Source organism: Haematobia irritans, chromosome 1, assembly GCF_050003625.1.
Source record: "Haematobia irritans isolate KBUSLIRL chromosome 1, ASM5000362v1, whole genome shotgun sequence".
NCBI classification, from domain to species: Eukaryota; Metazoa; Arthropoda; class Insecta; order Diptera; family Muscidae; genus Haematobia; species Haematobia irritans.
In genome coordinates, this window is record NC_134397.1 from 105670294 (window position 1) to 105698214 (window position 27921).

At 35.3% G+C, this 27921-nt stretch overlaps 1 protein-coding gene and 1 long non-coding RNA gene across 3 annotated transcripts in view; one reads left to right on the forward strand and one right to left on the reverse strand.

Moving 5' to 3' along the window:
- Positions 1-16258, forward strand: part of LOC142221564 (poly [ADP-ribose] polymerase-like) — a 62171-nt gene extending 45913 nt beyond the window's left edge. Inside the window, exons 2-3 of one of the 2 annotated variants that reach the window (XR_012718124.1) lie at positions 11255-11518; positions 15754-16258. Coding sequence is in view for 1 of the 2 variants with exons in the window: in XM_075291313.1 (XP_075147428.1) it covers positions 11255-11328 (74 nt within the window). In the remaining variant the exon portion in view is untranslated. Of the gene's footprint in view, positions 1-11254; positions 11540-15753 lie in introns of those variants that run through there. The other variant, XM_075291313.1, reaches the window with a different exon arrangement.
- LOC142221561 (uncharacterized) lies at positions 1057-8070 on the reverse strand. The gene is made up of 3 exons (XR_012718123.1): positions 7373-8070; positions 6603-7309; positions 1057-1216 (listed from the first exon to the last, which is right to left on the reverse strand). It is a non-coding gene; the product is annotated as an uncharacterized LOC142221561 (long non-coding RNA).
- Positions 16259-27921: the final 11663 nt, after the last annotated feature.

Consider the following 27921-nt stretch of genomic DNA (forward strand, 5'->3'; position numbering starts at 1 on the left):
TTAAATAAATAATGTGATTAACTATTAAAAATAATTTAATATGTGTTAAACTTTCAAAAAGGCTAAATTTCGTAACGGCGATTTAATGTAAAAAAAGGTCATTATAATTTTGGGGTATTTTTTTTAAAAAGGCATAAAAAAATACCATGGATGACAAAAGAATGTCATATGGGGTGGGCTGCCTGGGAGGAAAATTTCATCTAATCTCTCCCATGTTAGATGTAGATTAGTCCAGATTTAAATAATCAAACTATTGGCAAAAATCATAAATCGGAATTTCTCACTCGAAACAAAATAACCCACATGTGAAATATGACTTCCTATCCCTGTGCCATCTGGTTGAGAGAGACAAGTATACAATGTCACTCAATGAGAGAGCTTACCCAAATAATATCAGGGCTGTACCATCGTAATTGCTATATTATACAAATTGTGATCTCCCAGCTCTGGTCCAGGAAAACAAATTGGTACACAAAATAATTTAAATGTACAACCTTTAAAAGCGAAAAGAATCCCCCCATCCGGCGAGCTAGGCCGTAGCAAAACACCACCAAGTACCAAATTCGCTTAAATAGAGGGGTTGTTACATTTTGGCGCCCAACGTGGGGCCGCTTTCTTGTTTTGATGTTTAGATATCGAAACAATCAAATCATGATAGCTACCCATATCGATCAAATTAAGTATTTTTTAGTTTACAATAATTCATATTTTAGAATAAGGATTAATTTTTCCAGCGGTATCCCGGAAGGCAATTCATTGCCATGCCTGTGCTGTAACGTCTGCAAGAATTTTTTTCAAGTTCTAAAACGCCAACTGGATTAAATAACACTATTTTTCGGACAAGGATCATGTATTCTGTCGCTATAGAGCTAGATATTACATTTGTTGTTGATCCGAATATAGTGCTATTTGTTTTGGAAGGCTACATCCAATGACAATTTTTCCCAGTATACCGATTTTGATATTTGGCCAGAAAATCCAACAATTTTAAATGAAAACATCGTTATTTAAATCTGACTAGATTTCTTTGATTTTTTTATTATTAAAAAACGTAAATAAATTATTATCTACATCTATATTAAATAATATCTAATATTAATATTTTAAAATAAATCTTAAAACTATTTAATACAAAGATATTGCTTGAAGAAAACCAAAACCTTTTTGCATTAGATCCGTTACCAAATTTAAGCCAAATTAATGCCATTGAATTTATCTGAAAAGAAAATAATATTACTAAATATTTGTTTAAATAATTGTTTTGTCCATTGTTTTCTGTTGACAATATAACTAATAAAAATAACAATATATTTAATAACATAATCATTAATTATTTAAATTCTTCATAGTGCCATACTAACACCAAAAAAAAAAAAAAATAACCATTTAAAAATATTTCCATATACCAATTTTTAAATTTGAATTTTTCCGTTACAAAATTTCTCAATTTTGGTCAATTTTGGACTTTTCTATAAATTATCACATCGAGTATTACAGTATTACACGTTTTTCTTTAGTATCCTTTTTTTTTTTTTTAACAATTTCCTTCGAACATGCCAAGTAGGACAGGCTCAAGGTCGTCAAGGCGCATTGCCGCGAGGAATAGCCAAAATAATAATATTTGGGATACGGCCACGAATTCAAACGTACAGGTAAATTCGAATACGAATAACAATACCGCGAATTCCAACTCGACTACGTCTGACCCTAATCGTACAGTCGTTGAATCTAATCAGACAGCTAATCCGACATCTAGACTATTAGGACCACGTACGACATCTAGTCCAGGTTCATTAAATTCAATTACTCCGAATGAGTACAGTAGCCGAACTGCACGGGAAATACATAGGGAATTTGCTACGATGTCCCGACAGAACAGACCTCAAAATTTACCTACATTACAGGAAAATGACAATCAAAATGAAGAGACTGGTAATAATGGGATCAACATACGAAATTATGTTGACGCTTCTGTTGGAGCTGCGCAAGCTAGTATCATGCGTTCAATAGAGCGGACATTATCCGATATGATTCCTAGGGCGATCAGGAATTCACTTGATGGACAAAGGGAGAACACAATGATGACCAACAGAAACGATAGCTATGGGTCCACAATACCTCGACAACAACAGGATTATATGCCACCACAATACTATCCAGATTCTTTTCCATACCATACAGACTGGTATGACCAGGGTATGAATTATAATAGCCACCACCAAGGATATCAACAACATCACAATAATCATGACCCATTTTCTAACACGCCATATCCTAATAACTATAGCCACACACAGAATTTTACGATGGGCTATAAACCTATCACACCGATGCAGTTGCAAAAGTGGGGATTAAGGTTTGATGGCTCATCAAAATCTGTGAGCGTGGAAGATTTTGTTTTCAGGGCAGAAGCCTTGAGAATTGATTACAATTGTCCTTGGGACATTTTCGTGAAAGGTTTTCATCATCTGTTGACTGGAAGAGCACACGATTGGTTGTGGGAGTTCAGACAGCAAAATCCTGTCTGTCAGTGGCCACAATTGAAATACCATTTCATAAAAAAATTTCGCAATTTCGAGAGTGACTTTGAAATTCAAAGGAAGATTATGGAACGTAGGCAATTGAATTCTGAGACGTCTGATGTTTTCATTTCGGAAATTTCTAGATTAAGAAACCAAATGCGTTTCCCGATTCAAGAACACGAACTCATTCGTGTCATAAAAGACAATTTAAAGGAGGGATTGATTCAATTAATCTATCCTAAGAATATTGATACGATGGATGAATTGATTGAGGAATGTAAAAGGGCCGAAAGGACTATTTCGAAACGCACTTGTTTTCGTCAACCACAACAACATAACTACCGACGATTGAATGAAATGTATTCCGACTGCTTATCTGAACATAACACATTTGAGGTGGAAGCGATAAACCATACTTCGAAACAGCTAGTTTGTTGGAATTGCAAACAGGCTGGCCATTCGTTTATTGACTGTCCTGTCGAACAAAGGGCAATATTTTGCTATAAGTGTGGGTTCGACGGCGTCACATCACCAAAGTGTCCTCGCTGTTCGGAAAACCCAGCGAAGAACATAGTGAGAACTGGGCCCACATGTTCGACAAGAGAGACAGCTCAGTAAAACTACCTTTTACATGTAATGATAAAATAGGACAAGTACACGAAAATACATGCCACGATAACTGCACAAATGATGCCATGAATAATAATATAATTAATTTGACATCTAACGACAAACGAGATATCCTCACGAAAACACATGAATCTACCTGCCAACTAGACCAACGAAAAATCAAAACAATTATTCCATATGATCAACGACTTGAGCGTTATAAACGAATCCGTTCAGAAATTTTTAAGGATTTTATACCTGAAGTGAGCAAAAGGATTTTTAAAGCCAGAAAAGGACACGAGCGAAGAAGAAGAGAACGAAAGGAAATTGCCTCAACTTGTCTCACAAATGAGCATGATATTCGTCCTTATATGAACGTGATATTGAATGGACATGAGTTTAAAGGTTTAATGGACAGTGGTGCTTCCATTAGTTGTTTAGGTAAATCATGTATGGAAAATGTTAGGAAAATGAATGCCAGTCTGATTGATTTCAAATCTAGAGTTAAAGTTGCAGATGGGAAGGAAAAGACGATTATAGGCAAAGTGAAACTCAAAGTAGAATGTGGGAATAAAATACGTGAGATGTATTTTTATTTAGTACCAGATTTGAGACAGGAATTGATTTTAGGATTTGATTTTTGGAATGAGTTAGGAATACGTATTTGCTTTGACGACATGATTAATGAAATTGATTATGAACCCTTTGAAAACCCACAAGTACATGAATTAACAGACGGACAGAAATTGGTATTACAGGATGTGAAGAGTTGTTTTCGATGCTATACTGAATATGGTCTAGGCAAGACTGACATTGAGAAGCACATCATTGACGTAGGAAATGCAATTCCTAGGAAAATGAGGTATTTCCCAGTGAGTCCTGCTGTCCAGAAACTTATGTTTGACGAACTTGACCGGATGTTAGAGCTAGATGTTATAGAATTAGCGGAAAATGCCGAGTGGAATAATCGTGTTACTCTCGTGGTGAAGCCAGGTAAAAATAGACTTTGCTTGGACGCACGAGAGTTAAACAAGGTTACTCGCAAGGACGCATATCCGCTGCCTAACATCGATGGGCTATTATCGCGATTGGGTGACACACATTATATTTCGGCAATTGATTTAAAGGATGCATTTTGGCAAATTCCTTTGGAGGAATCTAGCCGTCCGTTGACTGCATTTACGGTACAAGGTCGTCCACATTACCAGTTTAAAGTGATGCCCTTTGGACTGTGTAATGCAGCTCAACGGATGTGCCGCTTGATGGACAAAGTGATTCCTTCAGAGTTGAGAGACCGAGTGTTTGTATACCTGGATGATTTACTTGTCGTTTCACCCAATTTCGATAATCACATGGACATGTTAAGAATAGTTGGACAAAGGTTAACAGCAGCAGGACTGACTATCAATATGGAGAAATCGAAGTTTTGCCATAGGGAATTAAAATATTTAGGATATATTGTTGGTGGAGGTAAATTGAAAACGGACGTAAGCAAAGTAGAAGCGATTGCTAGAATAAAACCACCAAAGACCGCTAAGGACGTTAGGAAATTCTTAGGGACCGTTGGCTGGTACCGCAGGTTTATTCATGAGTTTTCTACACTTACGGCACCCCTGACCGATACTCTGAGAAAGACTCCTAAATTCAATTTAACACCAGAGGCATTAAACGCGTTTGAACAATTGAAATTGCGATTAATATCAAGCCCAGTGTTAATTAGTCCAGATTTTAGCAAACCGTTTTTCGTACAATGCGACGCGTCAAACGTTGGAGTTGGTGCCGTACTCTTTCAAAGAGATGATAATGGCGAAGAACACCCGATTGAATATTTTTCAAAAAAATTGAATTCGGCCCAACGCAATTATTCGACCACCGAGAAAGAGTGTCTCGCAGTTTTATTAGCTATCGAACGATTCAGGCAATACATCGAGTTGATGGAGTTCACTGTGATAACGGATCACTCAAGTCTACAGTGGCTCATGCGGCAACATGACCTGAACGGGCGACTAGCACGCTGGAGTTTAAAACTCCAAGGTTTCAAGTTTGCTATAGAGCACAGAAAAGGTACAAAGAATGTGGTACCTGATATGTTGTCGCGTCTTGACATGGACGAAGTAGCATTTGACGGGAATGGTATTATTGATTTCAACTCTGATGAATTTCAAAGCGATGAATATTTACAATTGATTGATACAATCGAACAGAATAAAAATCAACTACCTGATCTGAAAATATCAGAAGGTATAGTCTACAAGCGCGTGAAATTCAACAGGGATGAAATTGAAACCGAAGGGAATTGTTGGCGTATTTGGTTACCTGCGAAATTGACAGAAGAAGTAGTCAGAAAATCCCATGAGGAAAATACTACTCATGGTGGAACAGCGAAGACATTATATAATGTGCGACAATACTTCTACTGGCCATCGATGGTAACACAAATTAAGAATTTTGTAGCCAAGTGTGATACATGCAAGGAAATCAAACATCCTAAGCAGACTTTGAGACCACAAATGGGCAAAGAAACTGTGACTATAAGGCCCTTTCAGAAAATATATATAGATTTCCTTGGCCCATATCCACGATCAAGATCTGGAAAAACTTTTATTTTTATAGTGCTTGATCACAAGACAAAATTCGTGATATTGAGGGCTATGGCAAAAGCGAACGTTAAATTTGTAAATAAATTTCTAATAGAAGAAATTTTTCACAAATTCGGTGTTCCCGAAATAATCCATTCAGATAATGGACAACAATTCATTTCAGAGGCTTTTCGGGACATGCTTAAACTATTTGGTATAAAACATATGAGGACCCCCATACATTCACCACAAAGTAATGCTAGCGAAAGGGTGAATCAGACAATTTTGAATGGCATTAGAGGCTACCTGCAAACAGACCAATCTCGTTGGGATGAGCATTTGTCTGATATAGAGTGCTCATTGCGTACGACAATTCATTCTTCTATAGGTGTTACACCATATTTTGCGTTGACGGGATACAATATGATAACACACGCAGATGCGTACGACATATTAAGGAAATTGGGAGCCATGTCTGATGGTGAGACACAAATTTTATCTAAATCGGACCGGATGCAATTGATCACGAATAGGATAAAAGCAAAGATTCATGAAGCCTATGAAAGAAACGAACGTACATACAACAAGCGTTCAAGATTTGTTAATTTTAGGCCTGGACAGGAGGTCTATAGAAAAAACTTTGTGCAGAGCAATTTCACTAAGGGCATCAATGCAAAATTGTGCAAGCAGTGGCTTAAATGTCGTATAAGAAGGCCAATAGGTAACTGCCAATATGAGGTAGAAAATCTGAATGGGAAACTAATTGGAGTCATACATGCTCAACACTTGAAGCAATAAAAGGACAATAGATAAAAACTACAACACCTAAAATCCTGCTTATTACTACCAATAATATACACTTATCACTATAGGCAAATAAATAAATTCTCACCAACTGCATTCATCCAATTTGAAGAATTTTGAGATCAGCAACACATACCATAGAATTCAATGCATTTGTATTTCACCATATCATGAAACACCAAGCTGTCAAAATCCGAAAATATTCCTGAAAAATTAGAAGAGGAAAAAAATATGTTAGAGGATAGGATAAAGAGATATTTTACCTGTAAGGAAAGAGAAAAGAATTAGAAAAAGAGCATAATATTCAAATTTCATTTTTGTACTTATCTTATTTGAAAATCCCACGCACACATTTGTGACAGGTAACAAAACATTCGATAATATAGACATCAGAAAATATGGTGGCACCATAGAAGTGTCTCTTTAAACAATTTGTTTATGGCCTTGTTGTGACCAAAAGACATCATAACATCACATACAGGTATCAATAGAACCTCTTTGGTTATGACTTCCAGATCCTTTTTGCAAACTTGTGCATAGACACAAAAGGGATAAATTTCTGGTACAATTTCCATATAACACGTAAACGACATTTCCTTTTTTATGGCAGGCAAGATGCGACAGACAATGCATAGACAAAACGGCTTCATGTATTTCCAGTGAATCCCAATAGCAAGGTCCAACATTTGCAAACAAATTCACACAACGACACAATAATATTGAACGGACTGAATTTTTTTATAATCCCAAGCGAACGAGTTGGCAGGCAGTATTTCATTATGCCGAATAAATATTCTGAGGAAAGGGACGAACCAAATGTTATTATGGAAATTTACAATGTTTTTATTGCATACATACCTTTTTGTTGTGGACGGACATTGTTGACGTTTTTTTATTTTGCAACCACTAGACCGACACGACAATAGCAACCCATTTGATTTGGCCTTTTTATTTTGTTTTCTTTTATGACATACTTTATTTAATTTTCCCAAATATTTTTACTTCATGGATTTTGTAAAAATAATTGGCTTTGTGACGATTGTATGTTTGAGAAATGTAAATAAATGAATTTTTGTCTTCTTCTCCAATATTATTTTGGTTGACATTCAAAGTAGAATGATAGCCGAATTCACCTCCCTTTTGCCGACGGTGTTGCCACTGCATAGTAGTAATTTGTACCTTTTCTACGTACAAAATAATTTGGTATTTCGCTTTTGAGTTCACATTTACAATGTAGAGAACTTAAAACTTTATCAGGAAATGGAATTCAAAAATAGACACATTAATTAGTTGAACTGTCATTTATGTTGTGGCTAACAAGTGGGATACGTCTCGACCTATTGGATGGCGTATGTGTGAACGGCGTTAGGACCTATGAAACGACGTTAGGACGTGACCGACGTGGGAATTATAGCCTGACAATTTCTGGACTTATTGAGCTAGGCTTTCTTTCACATTTTTGAAGCCAGAGTGTGAGCATACATCCAAGTTAACAATTTGTGTGAATGGTGTCAAAAGTGATTTTTTTTAAATCTTTGACAAGAGAATAGTGAACAAAGAGTACAAGTGAACATACATTTAAAAACAAGGAAAAAGGGTAAGGAAGGAACATAATGAACAAGACAAAAAGAGAATTTATTTTTGAGGAAAAAACCTAAACATTAAAGAATAATATGGTTAAAAAGGCAAATAATATACTAAGGAAACGCAATAATTAAATTAAATATATATTTAAATTAAAATATATATTTAAATAGTGATATTGCACCTTAGTATCACGAAAAGTTGAAGATATATTTTAATGTTGGCTATTTTCTTATATAAACGCAATTTTTTTTCCTGTGACAAATTCTAATGGAAATTGTGTTTTCTGCTAGGGTGAGGAGCGCCAGAGCCATCTTCACCTAGAATAAAATCTATAGGTGTGAAGACATGTTGGACACGTGGGCCATCTACACTCCATCTTAGTAACCACGATAAGGTTAGGTGAAAGCTCCACGTGGTGAGCTTGCATGAGGGGAAGTTGAGTGAACTTTCACGGGGAGAATTGAGAGAGTTGAGTTTTATAAAGATCAACATTGTTGCCAACACCTACATAAATGGAAAATGTCAAGGTAATGGAAAAATAGTAGAAATGTGACAAATTTATGATTGAAAAGAACTAAGAAATATATATATTGAAATTTAACATTCACCACGTGCGATTAACCTAACAAGAGTTATTCCTCACCCCTTATTAACATTAACCACCCACTAATATTAATATTCTCACATATAAAAAAAATTCTACAATAACTAAAATTACTGGCTTAAATTTTCTAAGATACATAAAAAACAAAACAAGATCACGGTTTTTATCACAATATATACACAAAAATTTACGTACATACATATGTGAATACATAATTTATACAAAATTGAGAAAATATAATTTAAAATTGTTAAAAATAATATTATAAAAATCATAAAAAAATTCCCTGTTATTTCTTCTAAAACTATTTGTTATTGTTGTAATTTGTATATGTAAATGAATTATTTTAAGTAAATTGATTTATACATATTGATGGTTTTTTTTTTTTTTTTTGTTATTTCCTATATTATCAACAATTTCCTAAAAAAAAAAAAAAAACTTTAAAATATTTCTTTTTTTACAAAAATTCATTATTATTCACAAATTGTTAATAATAATCAGATCATTTTTTCAATAGAATTATTTTGTTAGTAATCTCTTGAATCTACAAAAAAAAAATCATTGATATGTATATATTAAAATTATAAAAAAATATAAACATTTATTGTAAGTAAAAATATTGTTAAAAATTTGCGTGAAATATATATATGAATTCTTGCTGTATAAGTTAATAAAAAAATATTAAGAAGTATAAATTAATCATTTAAAAATGTATAAACAAAATAAATTGATAAGTATAAAAAAATATAAATATTAAATAAATTATTAAATTCGACTAATAAATATATATACAATAAATAAAATTAAAATATATACACACTAAATAAAAATCAAATAAAACTGCATTATCGATCAAATAAATAAATATATAAAATAAATACTAAAAATATATATAAATAATAAAAAAAACATGCTAATAAATAACATTAAATAAATAAATAAATAAAAAAATACATTTATATATTTAAAATAAAATAGTAATAAAATATTATTAATAAAATAAATAAATATACATGCAAAAAAAAAAATATATATATAAAAAGTAAGCATATTAAATAAACTTAAAAGAAGTATATATATATAGATTAAACAAATAAAATATCACAGATGCTACTATATAATTCCACATGAGAAAAAGAACTAATTTTATAAGATTTGTTATCGACTTATTTTTCAAATATTATTCTTAAACAAGATTGTTGAAAATTTTCCTTATTGATACAATTATTAAAATTAAAATCTTTATATATACCAAAAAAAATTTTAATTTAAGTTAAATAAATAATGTGATTAACTATTAAAAATAATTTAATATGTGTTAAACTTTCAAAAAGGCTAAATTTCGTAACGGCGATTTAATGTAAAAAAAGGTCATTATAATTTTGGGGTATTTTTTTTAAAAAGGCATAAAAAAATACCATGGATGACAAAAGAATGTCATATGGGGTGGGCTGCCTGGGAGGAAAATTTCATCTAATCTCTCCCATGTTAGATGTAGATTAGTCCAGATTTAAATAATCAAACTATTGGCAAAAATCATAAATCGGAATTTCTCACTCGAAACAAAATAACCCACATGTGAAATATGACTTCCTATCCCTGTGCCATCTGGTTGAGAGAGACAAGTATACAATGTCACTCAATGAGAGAGCTTACCCAAATAATATCAGGGCTGTACCATCGTAATTGCTATATTATACAAATTGTGATCTCCCAGCTCTGGTCCAGGAAAACAAATTGGTACACAAAATAATTTAAATGTACAACCTTTAAAAGCGAAAAGAATCCCCCCATCCGGCGAGCTAGGCCGTAGCAAAACACCACCAAGTACCAAATTCGCTTAAATAGAGGGGTTGTTACACACGTTTCTAAAACAATGTTCCGAACGGTGGTTTTCCCAAGTTTATGACTCCAGGCTATAGACTGGAGAGAGCATCCATGAGCCAAATATCTGCAAAGTACAAAATAACCATTAGTTTAATTCCAAGATATAAGATGATCTTTGCTTACAGAAGTGTTATCGACAGTCGCTCTTCCGGCCCGATTCTTGCCTTGGGCTTATACAAATCATTTTGAAGTAAAATGAGCAATAAATTGAAAACTTCTTTACTCATACGAGTACGTTTGAAGAAATGTTCACAATCATGTAGTTTCATATTCTGGAACACCTTTTTATGGTAACCACTTTTATTCCAATCTCTATTGATTGGTCGAACAGACCACCTTTTTTTCGACGAGTTTTACATTTTTTATTTTTTTCTATATAGTCTCCACAAGTTTAAAAGACTTGGATTCACTTCTATATCACTCCAGTTCATTTTGAATTTTAAGAAAATCAACCTTTTGCGCCTCTTTTTGATAGTTTGTTTATAAGCTATCTGATCATATGCTACGTTTTTTTCAATTAGGCTAATCGCCAAAAAATCATACGTTGCCGTTACGCTACGGCTACGCTACATTTTTAGATGCATAACCAGGCCTTAATTCTATTTATTCTTATTTAATATCATTTGTACGCTTTATTAACCTATTTGTTTCTATCTTTTCAGGTTCCTTGGATTGCTCTAGTGGAATGGATATGACTGATGGAGAACGCCGTGGTAGAGGCATTCTACGGACATAGAGTGTTTATCTGCCACAGGAGTCTCCAGCAGCCACAGTATTTTCCCCAGACTATTTCTCAATACGGGTTCGGGGCAAGTCGCGGTAAAACCCAACCGCAAAGGATGCTTCCCTGACATGGATGAGTGCCACCAAACACAAAAAGACATCCCAACGAAAAATGCACAAACAATCTTGCCAAAAAATAAAAAGTAATAACTAACCTAACTAAACTTATAGAAAAATTATTACCATACGGGCTCAAATCGATACCGTACGTTTTTAATAGTTAACCAAACCCCTATGGTACAATATCAATACCGAATGGTACAGGCGGTAGGCAAAGCATGAAAGTACCATTCGGTATTATGAAAGTACCAATATGGTATTGAAAATAATACCTAAGCGGTACTATTATTTATACCATAAAGGTATTGATTAGGGCTATAACCAATTTTTTGGCATAGTACCACGAGATGCGCCATGATGATTTATTAATGAAAAGCATTATCTTGCATCATTTTAAGAAAAACACTTCACCCACCAAAAGCATTTTCTAAATCAATACAAAAAAAAAATTCTCCCAGATTTTGGAATTTTTTGAACCACTATTACACTTTTCTTATAAGACATATTGAAATGCAATTAATCACGAAGCCAAATTATTAACAATAAAGGTGGCTATACTCGACAACGCGTCGAAGAAGCTAAAATTTCCATTAAAACTAAAATAAAGTTTGGCAGAATTGTTTTTTGTTTTCATATTCTAAACTTCATCGCTGTTGGTGGGTGAACTTTTTTGACACTAGCGAAAAAGTAAAAACGTATTTTTTTTCATAGTTTTTAATGGCCTATTGGTCTATATTATGCCAATTTTGAAATTCGAAAAAAATTTTAAAAATTTTAGCCCTAGTATTGATGTATAAACAGTGCGGTATTACCAAATAATACCTAAACGGTATTGGTTTAATAATATTTAGTTTAACAAAACACACGTAAAATGTCTTTGTTACGTACTTCATTTAATACATAACATCCATACAAAAACCTAATCATTTCTCCATGCAAAGTTTTTCTCCCAATTCAGCTCCATATCGCAATTAAGGCACTGCATCCCTCAAGTCATTTCTCCATGCAAATTGTTTCTCCCAATTAAGCTCCATGTCGCAATTCAGGCACTGCATCCGTCAAGTCGTCTGTTGTTGTATTTGGAAGGTTTTTGTATGTCAGTTGCGCATATAATTAAAGGATGATCGAATTAGAAAACATAAATAATGCTAAAAAAAATGTCTACCAAGGCAAGCAGACCCATACGAATTTTGAATGAAAACAAATTTGCGAAAATAATCATTTATATCTACATTTTAATAGAAACGGAATATCAGAACACTTCTTGGCGGAAACACAGAAAGAAATCTGTATGAAGTGTTTAGTCAAGAAATTATTATGAATTTCAATGTATATGGGTCTTTCTGAAAACAACGACTACGAAATTATGGCGGCTATGATAGGTAAAATGTGTTTAAGCAATGTATTGTATTATATATTATTAATTTTTCTATTTTCAGACATTATTTCCAATTTTGCAGAATTCCCAGATAAATGTATAAAAGCAGCTATAGACTGAACTAAAGACCAGATTTTAATTAAAATTATATTTTTTTAATAATAATTTTATTTTTAATTTTATATAATAAAAATTAAAATAAAAAGTAACCCGTTTTATTTCAAAAAAAAGCCCAAAGTGTTGACTAAGTAGCGACAAAGTACTACTGATTCATTAGCTCCAATGTCTCCATATGGCTCCATAAGTACCATCTAGTCAGTAGTTCTACTGTCAGTAGTGGATTTTCAATGACAAGCATATGTTAAATGTCTATAGCAAAATACATTGTGTGGGGTATACTTTATCAGTAGTACTGGTGACATGGTCAGTAGTGAATCATTACAGTTTCACTATTGACATTTCCTACAGGTTAATACCACAATAATACCAGATGTAAATGATTTGATACCAAGTGGTACCAAAATTAAAAGGTAACGTGAATCAATTTATTAATACCAAACGGTAATGGCCACATACCGCCTTTTTCTACCAGTGTAATTCCCCCAAAACCAAAAACACAAAACTAACATACTAACCACCTTACTAGACAAAACAGCAAAAAAAAAAAAAACAAAATATTATTGGACACGTTTGGCCATTGTGGGCAATTGATCAACATTCCGCGGTGTCCAAAGCTCTATCCAGTTCCCCCATCACTAGCATAAATTGGGGACTGGCGAAATATTGTGGCACTGAGGCCGCCACGTAGACGGCAAGGCCATAGACCTTTTAATACATAGATGATCCACTATTCTCTTTAAAAAAAATGTGTCTGTTCCAAAAATTAATTTTCTGACATTTCGTTTTGATTTTTTCGTAAAGAGTCAGTCCCAAACATTAATTTTCGTGCATTTGCTTTTGTGTTGTTCGTAAAGATCAATGCTGCTCAAAATTAAATTTCGTATTTTCGCGATTTTGGTCACAATTTTTTGTTCAAATATGAACTTTTAATATAGTAATTTATTTATAAATCCTCTGTTGCATCATAAACGTTCTAATTTTGTGTAAAATTGGCAAACTACAAAAAGGAAAACGAAAGAGATTGTAAGCGTGCTCTTATTTTTCTCCTTTATTCTTAATCTTCGGAACTGTCAAACATAGTTTGACACCCATGGTTCATCTATGTATTAAAAGGTCTATGGACAAGGCCTCCCTTAAAGTACCCCCACGCAAAATTTTTTTCGTATTGGACCTAGCCTTACACGCAACAAATGGATTATTAAAGAAAAGTAATCGTGAAAAAATGAAGATTTTATCGGCTAAACTCGAACTTAATACCCACCTTAAGGGTGGGTACTAAGTTCGAGATTAGCCGCTAAAATCGCTAAAGTGAAAACTAATTCAGTAAGAAAATGGCATAAAAGTATACATATTTGTTGCAATTTTTTTATAACTTTATGGGGAAAAGCCCAAAGCAAATTTTCACAAAGTTTGTATTCCTTACAATGGATTATTAAAGAAAAGTAATGGTGAAAAAATGACGATTTTAGCTGCTAAACTCGAACTTAATACCCACTTTTAAAGTGGAAACTAAATCAGTAAAAAAGGCATACAAATGTATATATAAACTGGTAGAAAAAAGGCGGTATGTGGCCATTGCCGTTTGGTATAAATAAATTGATTCACGTTACCTTTCAATTTTGGTACCACTTTGTACCAAATAATTTACATCCGGTATTATTGTGGTATTAACTATCACAAAGCCGTAACACATATAGACGTTGCGACCAATTGTAATTGGTCGCCTTGGTAGTTTATTTTTTATTTATGTGGCTTGTAAATAACAATAGTTTGGGATAAGATTACGAAAATTAGATGAATTCAGTGAATAATGCGAAGTATAGGTAAATATAATATTTTTAGCATTATTTATGTTTTCTAATTCGATCATCCTATAATTAGATGCGCAACTGACATACAAAAACCTTCCAAATACAACAACAGACGACTTGAGGGATGCAGTGCCTGAATTGCGATATGGAGCTGAATTGGGAGAAAAACTTTGCATGGAGAAATGATTAGGTTTTTGTACGTTATGTATTAAATGAAGTACGTAACAAAGACATTTTACGTGTGTTTTATTAAACTAAATATTATTAAACCAATACCATTTTGGTATTATTTGGTATTACCGCACAGTTTATACATCAATACCTTTATGGTATAAATAATAGTACCGCTTAGGTATTATTTTCAATATCATATTGGTACTTTCATAATACCGAATGGTACTTTCATGCTTTGCGTACCGCCTGTACCATTCGGTATTGATATTGTACCATACGGGGTTGGCTAACTATCAATAACGTGCGGTATCGAATTAAGCCCGTATGGTAATAATTTTTCTATGGATGTATATTTGTTGCAAATTTTATTATAACTTGATGATACTTGATTTTGTATTCCTTAAAATGGATTATTAAAGAAAAGTAATTTTAGCGGCTAAATGTGGGTATTAAGTTCGGGTTTAAGGTGAGTATTAAGTTCGATTTTAGCCGCTAAAATCGTCATTTTTTCACTAAAGTGAAAACTAAAAAATAAATAACTTGATGGAGAATAGCCCAAAGCAAATTTTCACAAAGTTTGTATTCCTTAAAATGGATTATTAATGAAAAGTAAGCTTGAAAAAATTACGATTTTAGCGGCTTTGCTCGAACTTAATACCACATTTAGCTGCTAAAATCGTAATTTTTTCACGATTACTTTTCTTTAATAATCAATTTTAAGGAATACAAACTTTGTGAAAATTTGCTTTGGGCAATTCCCCATCAAGTTATAATAAAATTTGCAACAAATATGTACAATTGTATGTCCTGTTTACTGATTTAGTTTTCACTTTAGCGGCTAAACTCGAACTTAATATCCACCTTAAACTCGAACTTAGTACTAACCTTTACACTGCACTAACAAATGTGATGGCAACATGAAAAAATAAGGAGAAACATAAACAATGAAGATGTTGGAAAAATTATGGTTAAGCCACTTTTTATTAAAAAATGGGAGAAAACAATAAAAATCCGTGTATATGTGACAATGATTCCTGAAGTAATAATTAATTTCATTGCAGAAATGCTTGTTTTTATAATGAAGATAAATTTGTTTTTGATAATGTTTGGCGAACATCCCCTTACACGTAAAGATTTGTGCCTCCCAACCAAAAGAAATCAAAATTGTATGGATTTTATGCCAACACGTCCCGCAACACGCGAACATGACCTTATACTAACGGATTTGTCGCCCCATTTGCCCTTTAGCAAATACAACCCTGCCGTCAAATGAGTAGCCGACTACCAAAAACACTAACTTTAAGTTCGCTTGTATAGACCAACTTTAAGCTAACTACTATGCAATGCAGAAAATACTTTAATAAAAATGTATACAACACTTCGTTTTTGGTAAACTCATTAGAAAAACAATACCGCGTGCTATCGCTTCGTTGAAAAATTGTTTCTTAAAATAGAGAATTACTGAAAAAGTATAACGTGTTTTAGTAGCTAAAATATATTTCAAATTATTGTGTGTGGTTGTTTGAATATTTCTTACAAAAGAGCACGAAAGGTGGAACCAACTCTAGTTTAGCTATACCACTCAAAAATTTTTTTTGTTTTTTTGGGTCGATAGAGAATTAAATTTTATGTCGAAATAGCAAGTAACCGGTTTGCGGTCGTAACCGGATAACCGGTTATTCGAGCCTAAGGTATAAGTTGGGCAGTTGACTACTTCCTATGACATCACCATGTTAAAATAGTTAGTTGAGTCCATATAAAATCAATCCAAGTGTCAAACACTACTAATTGAGAAATAACTAACCTTAAAATAATTTGAAGTTAACTACATGTACGACAGGAAAATTAAGTCCGATACTGCTGCATGTGTGGGATCGATAACACATTTACCGATTATTTAGTTATCGCCAACAATTCGTATCCATTGGCCACACTGTATGATTCTTATAGTCTGCACGAAGCATTGCACTAGTCTTTAAATTTGATATTATATAATTTTAGCATCTTTTGATTTCGTAAAATACATTTTTAATAAAGTTCATTCATTCATTCATTCTTTATCGTCCCTGATGCCGACGCAATCTGTATGATATTTGAGAGAAACCCCGACAAAAACTGCATTACATTTAGGGCTGTCACCCGGGATAAATCCCGTCCCAAACTCCCGCGATTTTTTATTTTCAATCCCGGGATCCATAATAACGGATTACAATTTGATGGAATGGAAATTTGTAGCTTTTTAACATTATTTATTAATAAAATGGAGTCTTCATTCAGTGCAAACGAACTTATTGTACATGAGGTTTACTATAAAAAACACAATTTCATCAAAAATCGAAGTAAACGATAAGGCTCTCATTTGGTATATCTTTCGGAACACTGTTCGTAGTAATACCTGCATATAAACGCTCATACATCGTCTAAGAAATTTTGTCTAAAATAATAACTTTTGCAACACAAAGTAATTATTGAAACAAATCGGGCCGCGAGTTGAACTCCTGGTAGTGAAGATTGTTGTTTTGGTGTGGTACACACTGATTAAAACGAAAAATAAATTATTAAATAATAACATAAACAAAACACGATTTTTACGATAAACAAACTGATAGAGACAGAAAAGTAAATATAAAATCAAACATCTGTTCGTGTTATGCGCTTTACAGATTATCAGTTATTCCGGACGGAATGTCGGTGTTTGTAAAGAATCTTACAGTGTGTCGGATCGATACGACTTGTCGGCGATGACTAAATAATCGGTAAATGTGTTATCGATCCCATAAACATGCAGCAGTATCGATTATGCCTTCGGACTTAACTTATAATGTGCTCAATGTATGGGATATGTTCGACACAAGTACTGTCGTCCGGAATAACTGATAGTCTGTAAAGCGCATAACGCATAATAGTGGCAAGAACAGTGCTGCCAAGTTTATTGTCAGTTACATGATATAATGAACCGGGTAGTAATACAAACAAAAGTATTGGCTGTTACTTTTGAAAATGGATGGCACACCGAGTGCAAATCCAAGTAATAGCATAAGCCAATTCAAAGTTTCCAAACTCAAAGAGTTAGAACAACATAATATTGAACTTTTAGAAAGAATAAAACTATTGGAAAGTGTATGCAACCAATTCCATCAAGAAAATGAAGCACTGCGATCTCAGTTTGCAGGAATGCAAACAAAAAATTCTAATTATGGAACTAATGAACAAAGAGGGGAGCCTCCTTCAAGCGCAAACAACGAAGTAAACATGGAATCCCACATAGAACAACAAACTGTTTATGCAACGGATTAGGAAGAATTAGCAAGGGAAACTGAGTGGATCCTTATGAAAAAAAGATAAAAAAGCACGAACAATTTCAAACAAAAATGTAGAACCATCTACGCCACCCATAACTGAATCAGCACCTACTGATGATATTGATGAAACGGACGCAGCATCGAAGAAGCAACAAAAACCTGTTCGTCCACCGCCAATAATAGTAAGCTCAATGGAAAACTTCGGAGCACTTCGAAATGTAATTAAATCAAAAGTCGCAAATGGCTTTATTACAAAACAAATAGACAAACAATCCCAAAAAATCTCGACTTTTGAGGCTAACGATTATAGAGAGGTAACTAAAGCTCTTAAGGAAGCCAAAATTCAATGGCACACATTTGAAAATAAACATGATCGTCCTATACGTGTCACAGCGAAGAATTTGCATCACACTTGTGATCCTATTGATATTATTACTGACTTGAAAGAACAGGGTTTCAATATTATAAATGCTTTTAACAAAACACATTATTATACAAAAGATCCTCTCGATTTATTTGTCTAAGTTTTCACCCTACAGAAAACATAAAGAAAATATATTGTTACGTTTTTATATTTAGGCGTTTTTAATTACCCGACAATTAAAACACAGTTCTTTTAAATAACGACAATCTACAATTTATTTACTATGACTTCACACTTTACAATTCGTTCACACTGAAGTTATTCGTTTGACGCTTTAATTAAGACTGACTCGTTAGCAGCATGCGAGCGCTTTTATATATGACGGTGTGGTAATACGAGAACATTCTGGTAGCACTACAATATTCTGGCAACGCCAGAACATTCTTAGACAATGCTAGAAGGGTCTACGACCATTAAGCTGTTCATCTGGTGGCTGCAAAACACATACACACTCACATAGATATATGCTCGCATTACTACAACAACAATGACAATAGACAATGAGATGAAATGAGAATGCAGAATAACAAAGCAAAGGGGTTGCTATTCTATGAGAGAGTAAGAACATTTCGATAAGCAAACAAAAGAACATAAAAGAAATTCAGGAAAATACTAGAAAATGAATAGATGATTCCAACAAGTGATAGCGAAATTTTATCGTTACAATTTGAAATTTTAAATTAACGGAAACTAATTTAAATAAACTTATATCTATAATTATCAAATTCGTGACACTGCCTCCCGCTTAAGCCTGTTCGTCCCGAACAGGCACAGAACCTGTTGCGTAAGGAGCCAATCGTTCCAGATGTACAACTTTCATCTTTGATCTAGGGCTGTCGTCCTTCTGAATCCGGTATACAACATCATTGATCTTCTTGATGACTTTGTATGGGCCTTCCCACTGTGTTTGCAGTTTAGGACACAATCCTTTCTTTCGTTGCGGGTTAAATAGCAGAACCAATTCTTCTTCTTGGAAGCCCTCGGTATTTACAGCACGATCGTATCTCGCCTTCATTCTGTTGCTGACCATTTTTATTTTGTTGCGCACTGATTCGTGAACTTCACCGAAAGTGTTTGGGATGTCGTTTCTGTTTTCTTCCATGGCGAGCTCATTAGGTTTAGCGCCGAATATCAGATCTCCAGGCAACTTCAACTCAGTTCCGAATAGAACATTGGCCGGTGTTCGAGAGGTGGAATCATGAATGGCAGATCTATACGACAGCAAAAACTTTGGTATATGCTCGTCCCAGTCCCTCTGGCCGTTGTCCACTACTTTTCGAAGATGTTCCTCCAGAGTGCGATTAAACCTTTCTACCATGCCATCGGATTGTGGATGTAATGGCGTAGTCCTCGTTTTCTTGATACCAAGGGATTCACACATCTCTTTGAATATGGCCGATTCAAAATTTCTTCCCTGGTCTGAGTGAATCTCGGACGGCACACCGTAGCGACATATCCAGCTTTTGTTGACCACATCCACAATCGTTTTTGCCTCTTGGTTTGGAATTGCATACACCTCTGGCCATTTGCTGAAGTAATCCATGACCACAAGGACATAACGGTTTCCAGAATCACTTACTGGGAAAGGGCCTGCCACGTCCATTGCTATTCTTTCAAACGGGGCTCCTGGTCTATATTCTTGCATAGGACCTCGACTTTTCCTTGTTGGACCTTTCGCCTTCATGCACTTCTCGCAATTGGCTACCCATTCAGCAATTGATTTCTGGCATCCAACCCAGTAGAATCGTTGCTTCACTTTCTCGGCGGTTTTGGTTATTCCCAGATGACCTCCACTGGAACCATTATGGAACTCCGCCAAAACGTCTCTTATTTTGGAATCTGGAACGATGATCAAATTTCGGCTGCTCTTGCCATCTTCGCTTTCCCATTTACGTTGCAGGGATCCATTGACTAGAACTAAACTATCCCATTGAGACCAGTATGATTTCATAAGTGGACTTTCGGCTGCGATGTCTTTCTTACTGGGCTTCTCGTTCTCTTCCTTTGCCGAAATAATTTTGCTCAAAATGGGATCGTACGCTGTTCTGTTGGCCAGTCCATTCCAGATTCGATGTGTAACAGCCGAATATCAACAATCTCCTCCTTATGTTCAGCTTTCGAGCAGTGCTTGCATTCTATACTGCAAGGTCGACGTGACAAAGCGTCAGCGTTACCGTGTTTTCCACCTTTTCTATGCTCGACACTGAAATCATAGCTTTGGAGCCTCTCGATCCAACGTGCCAGTTGAGCTTCCGGATTCTTGAATTGGAGCAACCATCGTAGAGCTGAGTGATCAGTAAGTGCAAGAAGTAAGTTGTCCATACAAATATTTATGATAATGTTTTACACTCTCTATGACGGCTAGCAGCTCTCGCCGCGTTACACAGTAGTTCTTTTCGGGCTTGGACAACGTTCGGCTGAAATATCCGATGTCCTTCTCCTTGCCGTCTATCTGTTGGGATAGCACACCTCCAATACCATGCGCGCTAGCATCTGTATCCAAAACAAATTTTTCGCCCGGAATAGGATACGCTAGAACAGGAGCTGAACATAAAAGTTCTTTTAAATGTTGGAATGAATCCTCCTGTTCGTCGCTCCATTGGAACTTCTGACCTTTTTGCGTCAATTTATGGAGACTAGCGGCGATGCTGGCGAAGTTTGGGACGAATCGTCGGTAATATGTACATAACCTAAGGAAACTTCTTAATTCGTGGAGATTTCGGGGTCGTGGCCAATCTCTGACAGCTTGGATTTTGTCTTCCTCGGTGGATATGCCCTCTGCAGTCACATGATGACCCAGGTATTTAACTTCCCGCTGGAAAAGGGAGCATTTCTTTGCGTTAAGGCGTAGACCAGCGGCTGACAATTGCTGGATAACGTCTTTCAAGTTCTTAAGGTGCTCGTCAAATGTTTTGCCCATCACTATGATGTCATCCAAGTATATCAAGCACGATTTCCAGTGCAACCCCTTCAGTACCCGCTCCATCAATCTTTCGAAGGTAGCCGGAGCGTTGCAGAGCCCGAACGGCATTACATTGAATTGCCAGAGACCGCCATTAACGCCAAAAGCCGTCTTTTCCTTGTCTTTCTCGGCGATCTCTACTTGCCAATATCCACTCTGCAAATCGAGCGTAGAAAACCATGTTGTTCCGGCTAGTGTGTCCAACGTGTCATCAATGCGTGGAAGCGGGTAACTGTCCTTTTTGGTGACATCATTCAGTTTTCTGTAGTCCACGCAGAATCGGGTACTTCCATCTTTCTTTTTGACCAGCACAACTGGGGAACACCAAGGACTTGATGACGGCTCGATCACACCACTCTCCGCCATTTCCTTTATGAGCTTTTGAACTTCGTCTCTTTTTGCCAGGGGAACACTTCGTGGTGCCTGTTTTATGGGCCTTTCTTCTGCGGTTTTAATTTCATGTTTCACTACAGATGTTCTTCCTTGATTTCCCTTTTCAGAAGCAAAAGCAGAGGCGTTTTTCCACAACAATTGCTTGGCTTTATTTCTCTCTGACGGCGATAGATGACGTGTCCAAGCCTCGACATACGCTTCTAGATGTTTTCTCACTGCTCCATGTGTCTTTGATGAGTTGCCTTCCAAATTGACTATTGCCTCGGCTGGTGTACATTTTCCAATATCAGAAAATTTTACAATTTGCTCATGATTGTCAGACAAGTTCAAGACACGAACTGGTATTAGTCTCTCTTCGTTCGTTGTTACCAGGGCATTTCCTATCAAGATGTTGTTGCTTTTATTTTCTGCTGGTTCAACAACCCACAATTGGCCGACTTCACAATCTCCATTCATAGAAACCCATAAAATTGCTTCGGCATTCGGTGGTATAGACTCTGACTGGCTCGTTGTCAAACGTCTGACAGGTGTATTCCCGTCGTATCCCACGTTTACCGTTATTTCGGCATCGCACCATGTCATTACACGACGCTTCATATCCAAATTGAGACCAAAAGCAATCATGAAATCCGCTCCAATTATAACTTCGTCTACTATATCGGCCACAATGAAATCATAAGTAACGGATTTGTTAGCAATAGTTAATTTTACGGTGACCTTTCCATATACGGTTGCGGGTTCCCCTGTAGCCGTGCGTAGCTTGACTCCAATCAGTGGTGTAACTTTTCCTTTTACTAAATCAGATCTAATGATAGACTTTGATGCACCAGTATCCAACGTCAAAGTACGCTTGTCGCCATTAATAACACCCGCAATAGTTAAATTGTTATTTTTCTGTTGAACTATTGCTATGGAGATGGTGGGGCCATCGTCTGTGGGAGCCAGCTCTTGCCCCGCTGAACTAGCTCGATTTAGTTTAAAGGTGACTCACTTGACTGTGGGGTCACCTTCTTATGGTTATTGTTTAATGGAGATGGTGATGTGGACCTTGACCGTTTGCGTCGTGCTTTGCATTCTCGAGCTAGATGTCCCGGCTTATCACAGTTATATCATTTGATCCGGGATTTATTTGCCTCTTCCTTCATTTCTTGCATTGCCTGCTTCATGGCCTCTTTCATCGACTCAATGACGGACTTTGATTCATCACACTCTGTCTCTACTTTACGTACCTTGTGAATTTGAGGCCGGGCTAGCAATCTCGCAGTCTCCTGTGCAAGTGCGAATGTTACTGTTTCTGCGAATGTAGCCTTTTGTGACGCATATGTTGCACATTTTATGTCTGGGTCTCGAATGCCATTCACAAAGGTCTCAAGTTTGATGCGGTCCACAAGTGGGTGACTCTCTCCTGGGTATGTCAGTAGCACCAACCGCTCAACTTCTGTTGCAAAGTCTTGTAGAGTCTCGTTTGATTTCTGGATTCTACCTCTTAATTCCATTCTAAAGATGTCTTGCTTATGTTCTCCACCGTACTTGCGTTGTAGTGCAGCTATTACTTCGTTATAGTTATTTCTGGAAGAAGTTGGGATACTTTGTATTACATCGGCAGCATTACCTTTCAATGCCAACAGAAGTTCAATTGCTCTGTCGTTGTCATTCCACATGTTTCTGGATGCCACCGTCTCAAGGCCGGTATGCACCTCTAGCGAAAAATTTCATTCCTATAAGAAATGCATTGCTATTTATGCTAACGAAATTTTCGGTAGCGTTCAATTTCGTAAGCTGGTACGCACCTCTAGTGAAAATAACAGGGTTGTCAAAAGCCTATTTTGGCAGCAAACATTTAATTTATTACAATCATTGTGTGTGTAAAAGTTTTTAAAGGTCTGTAAATAATAAACAATTTATTTGAGGAATATTTGGAACATATACTAACAATTTTTAAAAGCGATTAGCTGGTTTAAGATTTGTGTACACAGCCCTGTTTTTTTTTTGTTGTAGACTTAAATAAATTTTTGCTACCGAAAATTTCGCTAGAGGTGCATACCGGCCTTCAAATTGGAATTTGAAAACATCAAATGAAGATGAGCCATCAAAAACAGGAGTTTTGATTTTTGGGCCGTCGATTACGCGCACGGGACAACCTTTAATTTCCAGGTCAGCGATTTTTTTCTCCAGGTGTAGAAGTTTCTCATCGTGAACCACAATTTTCTCATCTATGGAAAGAACTTTCTTATCCAATTCTATAATTTGACCTTCTATATGGTCCACACGTTTCTCCATGCTTTCAGAAATTTCTTGAAGTTTTTCATTGAGAATTCTAGAATTTTCGTCCATCTTTTTTGAATTTTCGTCCATCTTTTTTGAATTTTCGTCGAATTTGTCTTCCAATTTTCTAGAATTTGCTTCTATTTTTCTAGAATTTTCTTCCATTTTTCTCATCCATGATTTTTCTAGAGTTTTCCTCCATCATTTTACTCAAAACACTGAGCATTGATGTGTAATCTACAACACTCGAAGCCACAGACGGAGTTTCTACACTGCTGGTATTGACGAGTATTGATTCATCAATGTCTTCCTTATAATGAAACTCGTGCGTCGCAATGTCCATATTACGCCGTTCAAACTCTTCCAGTAGACGCTTTTGAAGCTGGGCCTTATTGCCTGTTGTCGGCAGCTCCAGTTTGCTCAATTCCTTTTTTAAGTCTTCCACTCGAAGCTCATTAAACTTCATTGTAGATTTGTTTTCGTTATTCCACTTCTGACACCAATTGTTACGTTTTTATATTTAGGCGTTTTTAATTACCCGACAATTAAAACACAGTTCTTTTAAATAACGACAATCTACAATTTATTTACTATGACTTCACACTTTACAATTCGTTCACACTGAAGTTATTCGTTTGACGCTTTAATTAAGACTGACTCGTTAGCAGCATGCGAGCGCTTTTATATATGACGGTGTGGTAATACGAGAACATTCTGGTAGCACTACAATATTCTGGCAACGCCAGAACATTCTTAGACAATGCTAGAAGGGTCTACGACCATTAAGCTGTTCATCTGGTGGCTGCAAAACACATACACACTCACATAGATATATGCTCGCATTACTACAACAACAATGACAATAGACAATGAGATGAAATGAGAATGCAGAATAACAAAGCAAAGGGGTTGCTATTCTATGAGAGAGTAAGAACATTTCGATAAGCAAACAAAAGAACATAAAAGAAATTCAGGAAAATACTAGAAAATGAATAGATGATTCCAACAAGTGATAGCGAAATTTTATCGTTACAATTTGAAATTTTAAATTAACGGAAACTAATTTAAATAAACTTATATCTATAATTATCAAATTCGTGACAATATGATATTAAGCAAATTCTTAATACGATTGTAAAAATCGAAGCAATAAAACTCTCAGGGGTATAACCATACAAAAAATTACTGCTCTAAACAGTCCAGATGCGCTAGATGTGCAGGAAAGCACGAAACTAAAACTTGCGAAAAACCTTTCCTTAAATTCCTTAAAACCTTAAATTCCACCGTTCCACCACTAACTAGGAAGTCATATTCAGAGATGACTAAATTAAACAACACGCAGAAGATAAGTGCTAGCAAAGGCACTTACGAAAACACTTTGTCCACAATCCTTGCGAAATTAGAGGCGATTGAAACTTTTAATAAATCTCTTGACACTAGATTAAATATGCTAGAGGAGAATTTTTTCGGTACTCTTGCTTAAATGGAGTCATCACTAAAAATTATGCAATGGAATGCAAATGGCCTTTTAAGGCATATAGACGAACTTCGGTTCATTCTACATGAGAAAAATATTGACATATGCCTCGTAAGCGAAACACACTTTGTTAAAGATTCATACCTGAATATTAAAAACTATAACCTCTTTCATTCTGTTCACCCTAGCAACACATCTAGGGGAGGGAGTGCTATTTTGATAAAAAAAATCTATAAAAAATTTGCCTGAAAATACAATATCATTAGAAGAATTCCAAGTTACAACAGTAACACTTGATATAAACAAAATACTATTGTTTGTTTCATCATTATACAGTCATCCAAGGCACAACATAAAATTTGAACAATATAAGGATATTTTAAATTCACACAAACATACATTTATTATGGGAGGAGACTTCAACGCAAAGAATATCCAATGGGGTTCTAGATTAACAACACCCAAAGGCAGAGAACTGTATCGTGCAGTGCAGCTTACTGGATGTGCAGTAGTATCAACGGGAAAGCCAACGTTCTGGCCGGCAGATGCGTCAAAAATTCCAGATCTAATTGATTTTTTTATTACCAAAAAAATTCCACCTAGTAAACTTAGAATAGAAGATGGTCATGAACTTAGCTCTGACCATTCACCTATCTATTTGTATTATTTAAGCAGACCAACAGTTATACAAACTAATTATGGTATGACAAACAAACGAACTGATTGGAATAACTTTAGACACATAATCACAAAGTCCATTAGTCATTCGCCGATAACTAATTCGAATGAATTTGAAGAAGAAGTGGAGGCGTTCACAAACCTGATATAAAATGCTGCGTGGCATAGTAGACCAGAACCATATAATGTAACTCATATGTGTTCTTATCCGAAACATATAATAAATCAAACTCAAAAGAATGCTTAGAAAAAGATGGCAACAAACACGGTCACCTGAAGACAAAAATATGTTAAATAATGCTACTAAAAAAGTACAATATTAAAAAGGAACGGAAAATGGCCTAAGAGCAGCATTGAACAAGCAGATGAGTTCGCACAAAACCTACAATCTATATTTTCAAATTACTCGCAAATACCAAATAATTCAAATCTAAATCTTCACCAACAATCGATCAATGTCGAAGTTCCTATTGACAACATTTCTTTTAGAGAAGTGTGGAACGAGGTCAAAAAACTCAAAAACAACAAATCTGGTGGTTTCGACCAATTAAAGAGTGATGTCCTTAAAAACTTACCATATCCATTCGAGGCATATTATACCTGACCACCAATTTGGCTTTCGCAAACAGCACTCGACTATCGAACAAGTGCATACGGTAACTGAAAATATAAATAACGCCTTTGAACAAAAAACAAGTTTGTTCCGCTGTTTTCTTGGACATTTCTCAGGCATTTGACGGTGTGTGGCATGAAGGTCTTCTTAGTAAGCTTGAAAGGTTGCTTCCAAAAAATTACTGTGAAATCTTAGGTTCATACCTCACTTACCGCTTTTATAGAGTACGTCATGACGACGAATTTACAAAACTCTACCCAATATGCAGGGGTACCACAAGGCAGCATTCTTGGCCCATTATTATATCTATTATATACTTATAATATGCCTGTAACCGAAAGGTGCTTCATAGGAACATTTGCCGATGATACGGTGTTAATGTCTTCGGGGAGAAATACGGATGAGTCCATAAGCCAACTCCAGGAAGGCCTCAACAAAGTTTATCAATGGACAACTGAATGGGGTCTTAAATTGAACAACAGCAAATCTCTACACGTCGACTTTGCAAAAATCACTACGCAATATAAGCCTCTATACATAAACACAGAGCAAGTACCGCATACAAATTCCGCAAAATATCTTGGATTTATACTGGATTCCAAATTAACTTGGAAATACCATATCGATAAAAAACGTGAAGAATTGGATATCAAATATCGAAACTTACAATGGTTAATGGGCAGAAATTCCGTTCTCTCAAATGATAATAAACTCCTAATATATAAGCAAACACTAAAGCCAACTTTGGGGTTGTGCATCAAGTAGTGCTATAGCAAAAATTCAAAAATTTCAGAACAAAGCAATAAGATCAGCATTTAATGCTCCATGGTATGTCCGAAATAAGGACCTGCATCGAGACTTACAAATAAGTACAGTTAAAGAGGAAATC